This window comes from Moschus berezovskii, chromosome 25, assembly GCF_049115385.1.
Source record: "Moschus berezovskii isolate FMDL1 chromosome 25, NW_MosBer_1.0, whole genome shotgun sequence".
Lineage (NCBI taxonomy): Eukaryota > Metazoa > Chordata > Mammalia > Artiodactyla > Moschidae > Moschus > Moschus berezovskii.
The window spans coordinates 5,073,318-5,087,517 of NC_142484.1; the positions used below are offsets into that span (position 1 = coordinate 5,073,318).

The following is a 14,200-nucleotide window of genomic DNA, read 5'->3' on the forward strand; positions in this document are numbered from 1 at the left end:
AGTGCTGCATATACAGTTTACTGAGAACCTAAAACCTCGCTCGCATTTCTCTAACTCGATACCCACCTCTCCCTGCTCACTGTTGCACCGTCAAGCTGCCCCTTTCCTGCCCTCAGAGACGACACTGCCCGAGCACCTGGGGGCTGGAGGCTGGCCCCAGGTAGGCAGATGGTAAGGAACACCAAGGCTCTGGGAGTCTGGGTGAGAGCAGAGGCAAGGACAAGGCCTAGGAGGCTGGGGGAGTTCCAGATGGGCGAATACAAAATATGCACACACATATTTGCACTATCTATCCACCTAAGGAGGAAGACAGACACAGCCTCCAAACAGTAACGCAGAGGACACGGGAAACCAGCGAGCCGCAGTCCTCAATAGTTCTGGGTCCATTGTTGCTTCTAGGAAGACCTACCAGCAAAGAAGCTAGGTTTCAAATCTGATTTTTACTAATAAAGCTGTCAAGGCTTACTAAACCCACAGCTGTGAAGACTGTTACTGTATTCTCCCTAAAGCTTTATGAAAGTGCTTTGGACACTGAGAAATTCAAGTCTGGAAAGCGCCATATGGTTGTGCAATTATTAAAAACTTTTAATTACATTTCAAAAGGGGGTAAAAGCCCCCCATGTCTCAAAACTGTCACCCTGGTCAAAGCCAGGGGCTGTTCTGGTCCTTTATTAAGTCAATCTCTTGCGGGGGGGGGGGTCCCCACCTGGGCAGCGGGAGTGGTCCCCACCTGTGGCAGTGAGCCCCAATCCTCCAGACACTGCAAGAGGAAGACCTCCTCCCCTTCCCCCAGAGAGGCGGCCACGGGAGGAGGGAGAGCAGACTCCAGAGGTGAGGAAACCAGCCGGGCACCAAGGCTGGGAGTGGGTGTGTTCAGTGACCCGCCCTGAGCTCTCTGTGCGTGCGCGTCACCAGACCTGGCTTCAGATGTGAATGAGCGCGCCACAGTGACACACAGAGACTATCTGGTTATGACGGAGACCAGCACGAACATTCTAGGTTAACCTAGACGTGAACTCCTGAACTCAGAAAAAAATACTTTAGAGTTCGCTTCCTATTTTCAAAATGATTCAAGACTGCTCTATAATTTCAACATGCAAAAACAGTTTACTGGAAGCCTGTCAACCAAAAGAGAGTACTTATTCTCCCTACCTTTGAGGGCTACATGGGGTGGATAGACTCCACAGGACAGGAGCCTGGTGTCACTGAGGCGTTCTGGTGACTGAGATCGGGCCACACACATCAGTCAGAAAAGTCTCCCCAGAAAACCTATGACCCCGGAACCAGATCTCAGGAGAGAGGCAGGGAATTCACTTTCCAGACACCAGAATGTCATCAGCTTGATTAAACTAGCTGCTGCAAACTCTGAGTTCATTAACTTATTTGCAAATATTTGCAAAACAAAAAGGGCGTTCTCTTTCTTAAAAGTTCTTAAAAGCTATTCACCAGAATCAGAATCACCCTGAAAATGCGCACTGCACACCATTCAGCTTCTCTGGAGAGGTGGAACGATGTGTAATTGGGATACAGAGCAGGTTGAGGGATCAATTTGATACTGTCCAGGTGCTCCAGGGTCGGGGAAGGATTGCTCAAAGGCACGAGGGTGCACAGGAAGCCAGCCGGGCCTCTAGGGTGGCCAGTGCTGCCGCGCAGTAGACGAATGTGTGAGCGGACCAGGAGGCCCACCTGCTGGACAGCTCCCCTGAGGGCTGGCTGCACCCTGGCCCTCACCTCGGGAAGCTAGTCTCCAGGGGCAATGCCAAGAATCAAGAGAAGCCAAAATGCTACCTCAGGCCCATCCTGAACATGTACACATTAAACTGCCTTAGTCCTAAAATCAGACGACTGCTTAGTTCAGCCTATACCGGGGTGTGTCAGTCTACTTGGACACCAAAAGGCAGGGCCTATAGAGTCATCAGGAACTTCATCCTGGCCCTGGTAAAAGGGGCTTCAGGATTGGGAAAAACATTCAGTGCCAGGGAAGGTAACCACATTAATTCCACTGCCACACCAAATCACCTGACAAGCAAGACTCGGTCCTGACCAAGGGTAGCTTCTCCATATAAGGAGCTGCTACTGCTGCTAAGTCAGACTCTGTGAGACCCCACAGACGGCAGCCCACCAGGCTCCTCCGTCCCTGGGATTCTCCAGGCAAGAATACTGGAGTGGGTTGCCATTTCCTTCTCCAATACATGAAAATGAAAAGTGAAAGTGAAGTCGCTCAGTCATGTCCAACTCTTAGCGACCCTATGGACTGCAGCCTACCAGGCTCCTCCGTCCATGGGATTTTCCACCTTCCAAAAGGGCTTCCAGGTTGAGCTCCCAAACGTGATACTCAGAAGGGACAGTGAATTCACTCCTCACCTCCGCAGGAACTACCAAGGGAGGATATATCAGTATGCCCGTTTTTATATCCTGTTTTTGCCCCCACAAAGATTCCCAGCACCTGCTAAATGAAGAGGAATTTGGGGACAGGATGAATCTGGGGATGCTACAGAATCTGAAGATATCAGAAACATATAAGTCATTTGGTTCAGGAACACTGGGTAAGTTACTTGCACTGACATTAAACAAGTCTTCCTAGTCTTCTCTACAAATCCCTACTGCAGGATCTCTGCATAATCAGCATGTCCAAAACGCATGCTTACTGAACTATCCATGTCATTAAAATCTCCTGAAAAGTTACCCGACTCATCATCATTATCAGATCTAAAGAAACATGCCCTGGAAATATAATCAACATACACCTTTCTCTCACATACCCAACACTTCCTCTTTTAAACACTTTGATCTAACTACTAAGTAGCCCCCAAACATACCCTAATTAATGCATGTCTGACTCCAAAGCTGATTCATAAATGACAACTAAACTAAGCATTTAAAATAAAAACAAAAAACAAAACTTTTAGGCATGACTCACTTGCTGCAAAGAAGAATCCTGTGAGAAACCCGTTTCTTTAAAGTCAATTTCATCATCACTGGATGAATGAATATGGCAGGTTGTAACCTATATGCATAAAAATGTAAAAAACTATTTAAGAGAGAAAAATTTTGGACATTTGTATCAGCAATTTTACGGAAGAAAATCACATTTAGTTTTTCTCTCAAATGTGTAACAATAGCATGAACAAAAACAAGTAAGAGCTAAGCTGTAAAATGCACCCAATAATTCCAGGGAGCACTTCACTCAATCAGGAGGTTCAGCCACCTAGCATTCTGCTGCCCACTTGCAGCTACTTTACCCATATTAACCACACCACAAAGCATGTGAGAGACGAGTTACTTCACATATGTGACTTTGATAATTATCTCCAATTAGATGATTACAAAGCAAAGGAAGAAGCAATGGCTCAGATAAAATATAAAATAATTAACTATTTCAAGCCTAAAGGGTAAAACTGCAATCCCAGGGATCACTAATGAGCCATTAGAAAGTTCAGGTTTAAATACAACCATTTCATTTTGAATTCTTGCACTTCTTGCCCATTCTAAGAAAAGCACTGCTCCTAAGTGCTAAATATGACTTGAGTCAACAGTCCCCTGCTCATGGTAAGACCTCAGACCTTCTGCCCCTTAACACGTAATCCCTGACCTCACAATTTAAAACTAACTCACATTAATTAAATAAGCAAAAGTATAAACAGGAACTGCTCACCAATTCACAGTGATTTTCATTAATTTATTCATTCATTCATAAATGTATTAACAAACAGAAATGACTAAGTACCACACTAATAATGGTAATTGCTACAGAGCAAGTAATAAATGTGAACAGTCTGCAAAATTCTAAGAACAAGCACTGTGCTTCTTAGGTAACTTACACTGTATTTTCTGAGTCACTTGTCCTGTAGCAGTGTTCTAGGCAGAGCTCTGTCCTCAGGGGAGAAACAGCAGCCGTTAACTACCAGCCCGTGCAGCTGTGCCCAGAAGCCTCGAGCGATAGACACTGGCCTGGTTTGCTCTGTGATGTTCCAACACTGATTCAAGAGGCCCAAAGTGGAATCCACAGGGGTCTGTATGTGGTGTGGCTTATGAAACTCTGAGCAAATTACTGTCTGAATAAAACTAATCTCATCTCTCTTTATCTGGACATCTCTGAGGAAGATACTAAGTCCAAGTGAATAACCCAGTTTCCAACTAACTCCCTCTCCATCCTCCCTAAAGTGCAGACAAAACATTCACATGAATTTTGCACTTGACCTGATGAAATTAAAGCAGAATTTGTGATCTGCCTGCCTGAATCAACCATTGCTTTAGCAAGCAGACGGGAAAAATGTGTGTGTGTGTGGGGGGGGGTAGTTTGTCCATGAGAGCCCAGCCGGAGTACAGATGGGAGGGGTGGAACACTGCTTGGTCACGGCAGCTGGCACCTTACAGGGTGACTGCAACGAGAGCAGGTCAGTGGCTCTGCTGCAGAGATTTAGGAGCTTCAGGCCACGTGGCTGGCAAGGCAGTACAAGAATCACACTAAGCCCATGGTGGGGGGTGGGGCACAAAAACAGAAGACAATTCAAAGAGAAAGCCGGGAGAACTGGACAGCCAAAAAGGCGTCCACCACTCCTGGTCTGTCTTGCTGTTTCAAGTTCAACAAGAATACAGTGTATCCTTATTCATACTTTTTGCTACAAAATAAGAATTTATCAGCTCATTAATGAAAACAAGAAACTAGAGTCTTGTTTTCAAACTTGAGCAACTACTATGTGCCAGACACTGTGACCCCTTCCATCTTCTCCTTAACTAGTATCCTCAAAGCAATTCAAGTAATCTTTTCCTCCAGAAAGAAACTACTGTTTTAGAAAGTTATTATTAATAACAGCACAAAGCATGTACACCTTCTCAATTATTCTACTGAGAGATGTGGTGATTCTGATTCTACCTACAGGGTAATGTAGTCTGAAATCATTAATAAAATGAGCTAAAAGATGCAATTTAACTTGTTAATCTTAGTCCCTGATCTAAACTTTCAGAATACACCCCTTTTGAAGCATCTCCAGCTCAATAAATGCCTCCCTCATTCCTCTTCTTCCAGCTGAAGTCTTGTCATCTTGTTTCTTCTGTCCCACCCACACCTGTTCACCCTTACTGTCAAAGCAGAACCTGAAACCCCATCACTTCTCTTCAAGTCTATCATCACCTCCCTAGGGAGGGTTTCTCTCTCATCTGGATGCACACTGCATCCAGCAGTCTCTCTGCTGCACCTCTAGTCCCACTAGAGTCTGTCCTCAAGCCAGCAGCCATGATGATCCTTTAAACATGACAGATTTAAAACCCACTGACATTAAATCACGGCACTTTTCATTCAGTTCCGAACCCAACGACTTTTCACCTCACTAAGATCACAACCCTGGGAGCGCGCCTTGAAGCTGCGAGAGCTCCCGTTTCCTTCTCTGCCACACTCTTTCTGACATGAATATGTGGGCACCGTACCGGCCTCTGAAACTGCTCTTCCAGCCCCACTCACCTCAGCCTCTGCACCAATATTCTCAAGGGCGTTTCCCTAGACCACTTAATTCTAAATGCACGGCTGCCCGAAACACTGCAACTCCCCTCCCCTCGTCTGCCCTCCCCCTTCGGCTGTCCACCTCCACGGAGGCAGAGAGTTTTGCCAATCTTGTCTAGTCCAACATCCAGTGGCCAGCACACAGTAGCCACTCAACGAGTTAATGAATTAAGGAAGACCAATAAATCACTAAATGAGAATACAGAATCATAACTTTTAAGAAAGTAACAGGGAGATAAGAACACTCTTGCCAAGCAAGATGTATTCTAAGCAAACTAGACTTTTTTCTTAATCAGCAAAAATGCTTTTGTTTTGTGCAAAAAGAGTAAACTATACTCTTGATACTACAGTGAATGAAAAAAAAAAAGCCTTTGAGTTGTTACCTTCTTTGATGATAAAATTTCAGATTTATTAACTGTTGTGAAAAGAAAAGGCAAGTAAGAGTTTTCTTCATCTTGGCTGATCAGGTTGCTATGCAGCCTTAAGTATCACCTGACTGGAAACATCTGGGTGAAAAGTAGAAGCCACAGACTCCTCCTTGTCCCACTGTGGACCCTGGGACCTACATGACCCAGGGCTGGTTGGAAACGCAAACCCTCAGAGGTTCCACCTCGATCCACTGGGCCTGCAAACAATTCCTATGTGCGCTCTGTATTCCTCTACACAACCTCCATAAACCATCTCATAAACTACCTCAACATTTAAAACACACACCCTTGCCCCTGGAGAGGAAGATAAAGAATGAAACAAACTCAGTTCTCCAAAGTCAGCACAAAAACATTTCCTACGTTTTCTAAATTTATCTAAATCCTTGCCAGTTTTTACAGTTTGGGGGCTTAGTCAAAACAGTGTAGTCTCTGGATGTTAAAATACCAAGTTTTATTGATAATAAGCTCCCAACAAAAAAACATGAAGAGTGTATGACTCTCTTGTGCATTTACTTTGGCAATAGAGGGTCACAAGGTTGAAGTACTTCAAAGAGCTCAGCAAGAAGGCAATTCTATATCCCTACTGGGACACAGCCTGAAACATTCTGGGCAGAAAATAAAGAGTTTGGAAGCTACAGTTCAAGTATCCTTGGTGGCCTGGGATTAATGTAAAAGGATCCTTAAAAACTTGGAAGCCCCACATCCCTAAAAATACAGGGTTGGCCATAACACTGATGAACAAACTCTTTGGTCAACCCAATACTACAAAGAATTCCCCACTGAAGGACTCAGACTAACGGGCAGTGGTCTCTTAGTCTTGGGTGTTTGAAACCAAAGAAGCGAGAGGTCCTGCGAGAGCGACACAGAGCCTCAGGAAACAAGATCAGAGTGTGGCCAAGTTGACACAGACAGAGCACCGCTAACAGGATCTATTACTGGCTGCTTCTGCCCCATGAGCCAACGTCTCCTCCTTCTGCTTTACTGTGGGTTATCTGCATTGTCCAAGGGTTATGGCAGAAAGTACAACGGGCAAAGGAGAACCAGGCTTCCGTCAGCATGACAGGTGGAGCCCAGGATAACTCTTCCTGCCACACAAGTGGAAACGTCTGTCTAGATGGAAATGTCTGTCTACATTTAAAGGACCCAAAGGAGCTGTGCACTAATTTCGTGCTGTATGGCCATGCTCCTGCGTGGCCATATACAACATTACACACAGTCACACACTAGATGACCGACAGCACAGTGCAAAGTAGCTGAGTGTCACCTGAACTTCAATGTAGTCCTTCTTTACATATTGACAAGAGAAATGTACTTGAATTACCGAAGTTTTTTAAAAATCCTGATAACAAGTTTAACTGACATTTTTTACTTCTACCTTTGAAGTTAATCAAAGGGCAAGTTTTAACAAATTTTCCCAAATAAGATCAGAATTAATACTCCTAACTATTTCTCTATGAATAAGAAAAAAGTCAAAACTCCCTTTCAAGGAGATCACATTGCCTGTATTCTTAACAAGGACTCAATATGGGGACCTCTAAATTAACTGGTTCAATTTAACAGTATGAAAACAACTTTACTCTGCAATAACACCCTGATCATCCAGAATTTTAACCAATTTGACGGGGGGAAAAAAAAACAATCTATAGTGGGTAATACGTTCATTAAAACTTACTTAACCATTCCCTGCGCAAAGGGCTGTCAAAGTGAATGTCACTTCCTCTGCTGGGCTGTGACACCCTGAGACACAGGGGCCACTAAACTGGTTTTAATTAAATGGCCCCACACAGCTCCCTTTCTACACTTACCTCTTCATAATTCTTTCAGCTTCTAGTACCTAATAATTCTCTCACTATATCCACCTTAACAAGCCACCAATCTGTCAAGAGTCTGTTAAAAGACAACCAAAGTTGTGAGATGATCTACAGAGTGGGAGGCGACAGGCCCTTGGGGCCATGTGACACAGGGTGACCCAGGGACTGCTCTGTAGCACTCCCTACCCCCACCCCCATTTCTAAATTCTGTTCTGAGCAGGTAAGGCTGCCAGGTACTTGACTGCCTAACAATCGAGGGAGTTACTGTGTATTAGAAATTCAAGACTGCAGCTGCTGAATTTCAAAAGCAGAACGAAATGTCTGATACATCTACTTCCATATACAATCAAGACTACCATCTCAGTTATCAAGTGGCATGTGCTTGCAAAAGGAAATGCTTTCCCTCATCTTCAAAACCAAATCAATACTTACCTTAAAACTTAATGTCTTAAAGAAAACAAAGACTACATTCCAAAGTCCAATATAATTTTTAAAAATATTATCAATGCCATTGTTCCCTGGCTCAAAGTACCAATCTGTTAAAGCTGGGGTTCCAAAGTCATCTGCAGAACTTCCCCCAACTGGGAATGACTTTAATGAAGGTAAACTCAACTAAGCAGAAGTAGAAACCAGACACAGGAATATTTTGGTTCTCTAACCACCTGGGATCACACAGGTGTAAGGCACCAAGCCCGAGCGTGACAGGACAGCTGGGGCTGTACGGAGGAGCCCGGGGAGCAGGCACCAAGGAGCCTGGGAGCAGGTGCCGAGGGAGGTGGAAGCGGTGCGGCAGGAAGCGGGGCTGAGGGGCTGCGTGTCCCCTACGTCGCCCCAGGCCGGAACTGGGAGCCGACTGGGCAAACGAGCCAGAGCACTGCGGATGTAGCCTCTTTTACTGGTAAGAAACATGAACGTACCCCTTGGTCTACCGTCACCAGGACAAGTGGAAGAAAGGTGCCTCACATCTTTCTGAATAAACAGGCAAAGCCCCAGAGCACCAAAACCACAGATATGTAAGCTTGTAGAACCTACTAGATCTACCGTGTTCCTCTTGTTAGTTTCTCCCAAGGAGCTCGTGCAGAATGTCTCCCATCGCTCCCTGACTTCGTCTGGAAGATCTTCAGAGGGAAGAAAAGGAAAAAAGCATGATCACTACAGTGACTCACACACAAACAGGGAGCACGAGAGGGCGCCACCATGTGGTCCATCAGGGATGAGCAAGCCCGCCGGGCTCTGGGAGGCTCAGGGTTACAGAGCCGTGCTCAGTCTGAACCCTGAGAACTTTCAGGAACCCCCCTACCTCACCCCCGTGGTCTATGCTTGATGACAAGAGCCCTAACCAATTATCTGAATTTAACAATTTTTTTAGGATCTTTTGGTAAAAACTTAACCTGGAAAATATTAATATTTAAGTGTTTCCACTGAACTCCTTACAAAGTTGTGGGTAACAGTGGTCCTGCTCCACAGTCATGCACGTTCAGGAACCACTGCACACATTCACTTCTGCACACTTCTTGAGAAATTCTAAGGGCTTTTAGCCCATGACTGCCCCATGGAACCCAGTGTGGGTTCTCAAGCTCCTCAAAAATAATGTTTTCTAAATACTTGTGTCATAGGAAAACAAACGAATATGTATGCAATAGTGAAATCTATCTTCTACAGAAAATTTAAAGAAAAGGAGACACAAATAGTTTTATGAGAAAAGGAAACTACAGCTGCAATCTGGGAGCCCTCACTAGACTGAAGTTGTCGTCTGACAATTCTGGTTGAAACACACGTTCATACACCCTCACAAACACATGTGGGGAGCAACCACCATAAAACTAAGACTGCTCTCAAAGAACACACAAATGACAGGGCCAATTCACGCATACGGCTAAGGACATACAGTGTGATGATATGGCTAATCTCTCTCTCAAGAAGCAAAATTCAGGGGGCCAAGCCCCAGTTTTCTCCATCACTGGGCCACAATCATGCTTTTACTGCACATTCAATAGGAATGGCCTCTTGAACACAAACATTCTTAAGAGAGAAGTAGGATAGACTGGGAGCCGATTTTCAGCAAGCTAACAACTGAACAAATGCTGTACTACGAGGCTAAGACATTTTGCCTTTGGAGTGAGTCACAGGACTAGTAATCCCACTGGAGCACACGGGGTTCTTAATGTTCTCATCCAGGAGAAGGTGGACTCAAGGCCAGGGAGCCAGTGTAAAAGGCATCCGCACAGCTTTTTCAAGGAATCTTGGGTTGATTACATTCAAATGCTAGTACAGAAAGAGTCTTTTAGGATACTGGCTAATAGCTCTCATTTTAGTAATAGAAAGATAGAAAAAAATGCTGGTAAGTATCTTAATATGCTAGTGAAAGGAACTCAAATCCACAGGCCATGGGGGGGCCTTCAGGAAAAAAGAAAAAGCAAGAGTAGCTAACTATAGCTCACAAGGGTCCACCGTCAGCCTATGAGGACTTCAAGCTCAAAGGAGGGACTTGTGAGCCATACCCTTAGAGAATGAAAGTGGGTGACTCCAGTTACCGGCCAAGCCTGCCGATACTTAGTAAAAGGACTGCAAAAGTAAGAACAGAGATACAGCAAAGAGTTATACTGTTCAAACACATTCTCAAGAGTCTCATTCAAATCTCCAGATAATGTGGAAGTAGAAGGAAACTCCTCAGACGGCTATTTAAAACGCTATGACTCCTTCCACTCTCCCCTAACTTCTTTCTCCAATCCAACAGAAACGACGCTGTAACCCCTGAGCCCGTTACCTTTGATGAGCTGCTGCACTAGGGCGCTGTTGGGGCCCTTCTCCGTGCTGTGCACGATGCAGTTAGCTATCCTCGTCAGGTGGCCCATGTAGCCGTGCCGCCGACCTCCCTCGGCCCTGCCAGGGGGCAAAGGACAGATGTTCAGACTCCTGACAGGGTGGGCTGATGAAGCAGCTGGGTGACTACTGTGGACTTCAGCAATCATTCTAAAATCCAAGCCACCAAGGACAAGAACAGACAGGAGAGGAGAATAAGGAGTCTTAGCAGACTCGGGGGGCAGTGAAATGTGTGGCAGGAAACAGTCTACTCAAAAAATTACACCGCAGCCTCACTGCTGCTGCTGCTGCAAGTCACTTCAGTCGTGTCCGACTCTGTGCGACCCCATAGACGGAAGCCCACCAGGCTCCCCTGTCCCTGGGATTCTCCAGGCAAGAACACTGGAGTGGGTTGCCATTTCCTTCTCCAATGTGTGAAAGTGAAAAGTGAAAGTGAAGTCGCTCAGTCGTGTCCGACCCTTAGCGACCCCAAGGACTGCAGCCTACCAGGCTCCTCCATCCATGGGATTTTCTAGGCAATAGTACTGGAGTGGCTTGCCATTGCCTTCTCCGGCAGCCTCACTAGACAGGACATATTTTGTTCAAGTATTTAAACCAAATGTCTTCAGTTATATATTATCTTTAAAAACAAAAACCCAAACATTCACTGGCGCCTGATGATTCTGTGGCTGTGACTTTCCTTTCTCTTTCTAGAAAACTATTTTTCAGACTAAACAGACTGTAGAGAACTGAGGTGAGAATTCTACTGGTTCATTTTGCAAAGACATTATATTAAATTTCTATCACATTAATCAATTACCAGAGAAAGTTATCTACTAATGGCATTTCTTGAGTTACAGTGTTAGCTGATTCGAGGACTTGGCCAAGAGGAGAGGCAGTCAGCTTGCATTTGGCCCGTACACCACTGGGAACACCGGCATGCATGTTACTCCTCACCCCTTCCCTGACCAGAGTCTAATCTTCACAACTGACCCATCTTCACACTTAAGACTTCTCACATCACTGTGACCTCTCTACCTGAATATTTAAAAAGTGTCAATATTTTAAATTCTATGAAACAAGACTTTTGAATGCAGACAGGAGGGAACAAACTCAAGAGATCTTTACTTAAAAGGGGACTCTTTCAGGAGCCACTTTAAAAAAGAAGCAAACTACATAATGCTTACAGGCCTGCCTCAAACATGAAAGTATCCGCTACCAAGCTTAGAGGCTGCACGGACCCCTACAGGCTGGAAGGCACAGGGCGGGCTTCAGCCGGAGCTGCTAAGAGCCTCTCCTGCTGTTCTTCAGTCGCTCAGTCGTGTCCAACTCTTTGCGACCTCTTTCAGTTTCACAATAAGATTCACAATAAGAACCTGAATGTTCATTTGGGGCAAATTCTCACAAACTCTGCTGTATTCCCTCAAACCTCCACAAGTGAAATCAAACACCCTTCTCCAAGCTTTTTGGCCCAAGGCTCCCAATGTTGTTTACGCTTCCTGTTCAAGGAAACCTTAAAAAGCTCTTTCAGGACCCCCCAAGGAAGAAGAAATAATCTTAGCCAGGATTTCAGAGGCTGGAGCTCACAGGGAGCAGAGCACTGGTGCGACGAGGAGGCAGAGAGAGGAAGGGAGTCAAGGAAGACGAAGATGGACCAGAGACGTCAGTCTGGCCACAGAAGGGCTCTTGGAGGAGGAGAGGACCTGAGCCCCAGCCACACTCACTACAAGCCATCTTTCTCCACAAAGAATCAAAGCAAAGCCCTATCGGTTTTAGTAAGTGATTTTTAAAAGAAATGTATACCCCAAAATGTATGCTTCCATAAATCTGACTTAAATGCAAACGCAAGAATGCCTTGAGAGTGTTTCCCAAACACACCCCCCTGCTGCAGAATCTATGGGAAGGCATAAAAGCTCCCTGGGCATTAGAGAGGAATGCTCATCCCAGACAACACTGCTAGGGGAAACTGCGTAACAAAACCACTCACAGGCAGCAGCAAATACCTCAAGTAATTGTGCCAAGCAGCTAAGGGAAATGTCCTATAAAAGGAAATACTGGGCAATTTTACCCTCCTCTAGCTCCAGGCACAAAGTGACTCTAGGAGCTAATTATCATCACAGAGGATATGCTTTTGTGATTCTGTTCCTTCTCCTTCCCATCATTCTCAGAAAAACCACCATTCACAAAGAAACAAGAAGTTTCAAAGGCAGCAACAGAGGAGGGGCGTACTCCCAACCCCTGGTTTCCCCTCAGGACAGGTAGAAAGACAGGGAGATCTAAAAGTAAATTATTAGAAAAATACCTGTTAACAATTAAATGCTCTGGAAGTCCCAAGAGAGCCATTTGTAACTAACTATACCATGTAACTAACCATAACTATAGTTAGTATAGTATAGTTACTAACTATACCATGTAACTAACTATACCATGTTAGATCTAAAAGTAAATTACTAGAAAAATACCTGTTAACAATTAAATGCTCTGGAAGTCCCAAGAGAGCCATTTGTAACTAACTAGTCCAAAATCACTGCAGATGCTGACTGCAGCCATGAAATTAAAAGACGCTTACTCCTTGGAAGGAAAGTCATGACCAACCTAGATAGCATATTAAAGAGCAGAGACATTACCTGGCGAACCAAGGTCTGTCTAGTTAAGGCTATGGTTTTTCCCGTAGTCATGTATGGATGTGAGAGTTGGACTGTGAAGAAAGCTGATTGCCAAAGAATTGATGCTTTTGAACTGTGGTGCTGGAGAAGAGTCTTGAGAGTCCCTTGGACTGCAAGGAGATCCAACCAGTCCATTCTAAAGGAGATCAGTCCTGGGTGTTCATTGGAAGGACTGCTGCTAAAGCTGAAACTCCAATACTCTGGCCATCTCATGCGATGAGTTGACTCACTGGAAAAGACTCTGATGCTAGGAGGGATTGCGGGCAGGAGGAGAAGGGGACGACAGAGAATGAGATGGCTGGATGGCATCACTGACTCGATGGACATGAGTTTGAGTGAACTCCAGGAGTTGGTGATGGACAGGCAGGCCTGGCGTGCTGTGATTCATGGGGTCGCAAAGAGTCGGACACGACTGAGCGACTGAACTGAACTGATACCATGTAACTAACTATACCATTAACTATACCATGTAACTACACTCATTGTTCCCTGTCTAGAGCAAGGGCGCACATTTTCTTCAAATTAAAAATCAGGGCTTCTCTGGAGGCTCAGTGGTGAGGAGTCTGCCTGCCAACACAGGAGACACAGGTTCGGTCCCTGGTCCAGAAGACCCCACAGGTCTCGGAGTGGCAACTGCTAAGCCTGTGCTCTAGAGTCCAAGAGCCACAACTGCTGACACCTGAGTGCCTAGGGCCTGTGCTCTGGACAAGAGAAGCCTCGGCAACAAGAAGCCCACATGCTGGAGCTGGAGGGTGGACCCACATGCCAGAACCAGCGCAAAAAAGCCTGAGCAGCAGCAAAGGCCCAGCACAGCCAAATATAAATAAATACGTAATCAAACCGAACTCCTATCAGAAAACAATATACTTACTGTTTCTTCTCATTCATTTCCCAGGCGTCAAGTATTCGTTCTATTAACTGACATTTTTGAAAGAGCTAAATAAAAAAGGAATGTTTCAGGTTAACATTGACATAAATGTCGAAGTGTCAAAA

General features: G+C 45.1%; 1 protein-coding gene across 8 annotated transcripts in view; it reads right to left on the bottom strand.

The window, feature by feature from the left end:
• PPP6R3 (protein phosphatase 6 regulatory subunit 3) overlaps nucleotides 1–14,200 on the bottom strand; it is a 126,599-nt gene that overhangs the window by 26,653 nt on the left and 85,746 nt on the right. For 6 of the 8 annotated variants that reach the window (XM_088832458.1, XM_055415329.2, XM_055415328.2 and 3 more), the window contains 4 exons: nucleotides 14,079–14,143; nucleotides 10,507–10,622; nucleotides 8,772–8,857; nucleotides 2,921–3,007 (listed from right to left, as the gene is read on the bottom strand). In XM_088832458.1, coding sequence (XP_088688584.1) covers nucleotides 2,921–3,007; nucleotides 8,772–8,857; nucleotides 10,507–10,622; nucleotides 14,079–14,143 — 354 coding nt within the window. The remainder of the gene's footprint in view (nucleotides 1–2,920; nucleotides 3,008–8,771; nucleotides 8,858–10,506; nucleotides 10,623–14,078; nucleotides 14,144–14,200) is intronic. The other 2 variants (XM_088832460.1, XM_088832459.1) reach the window with 1 other exon arrangement.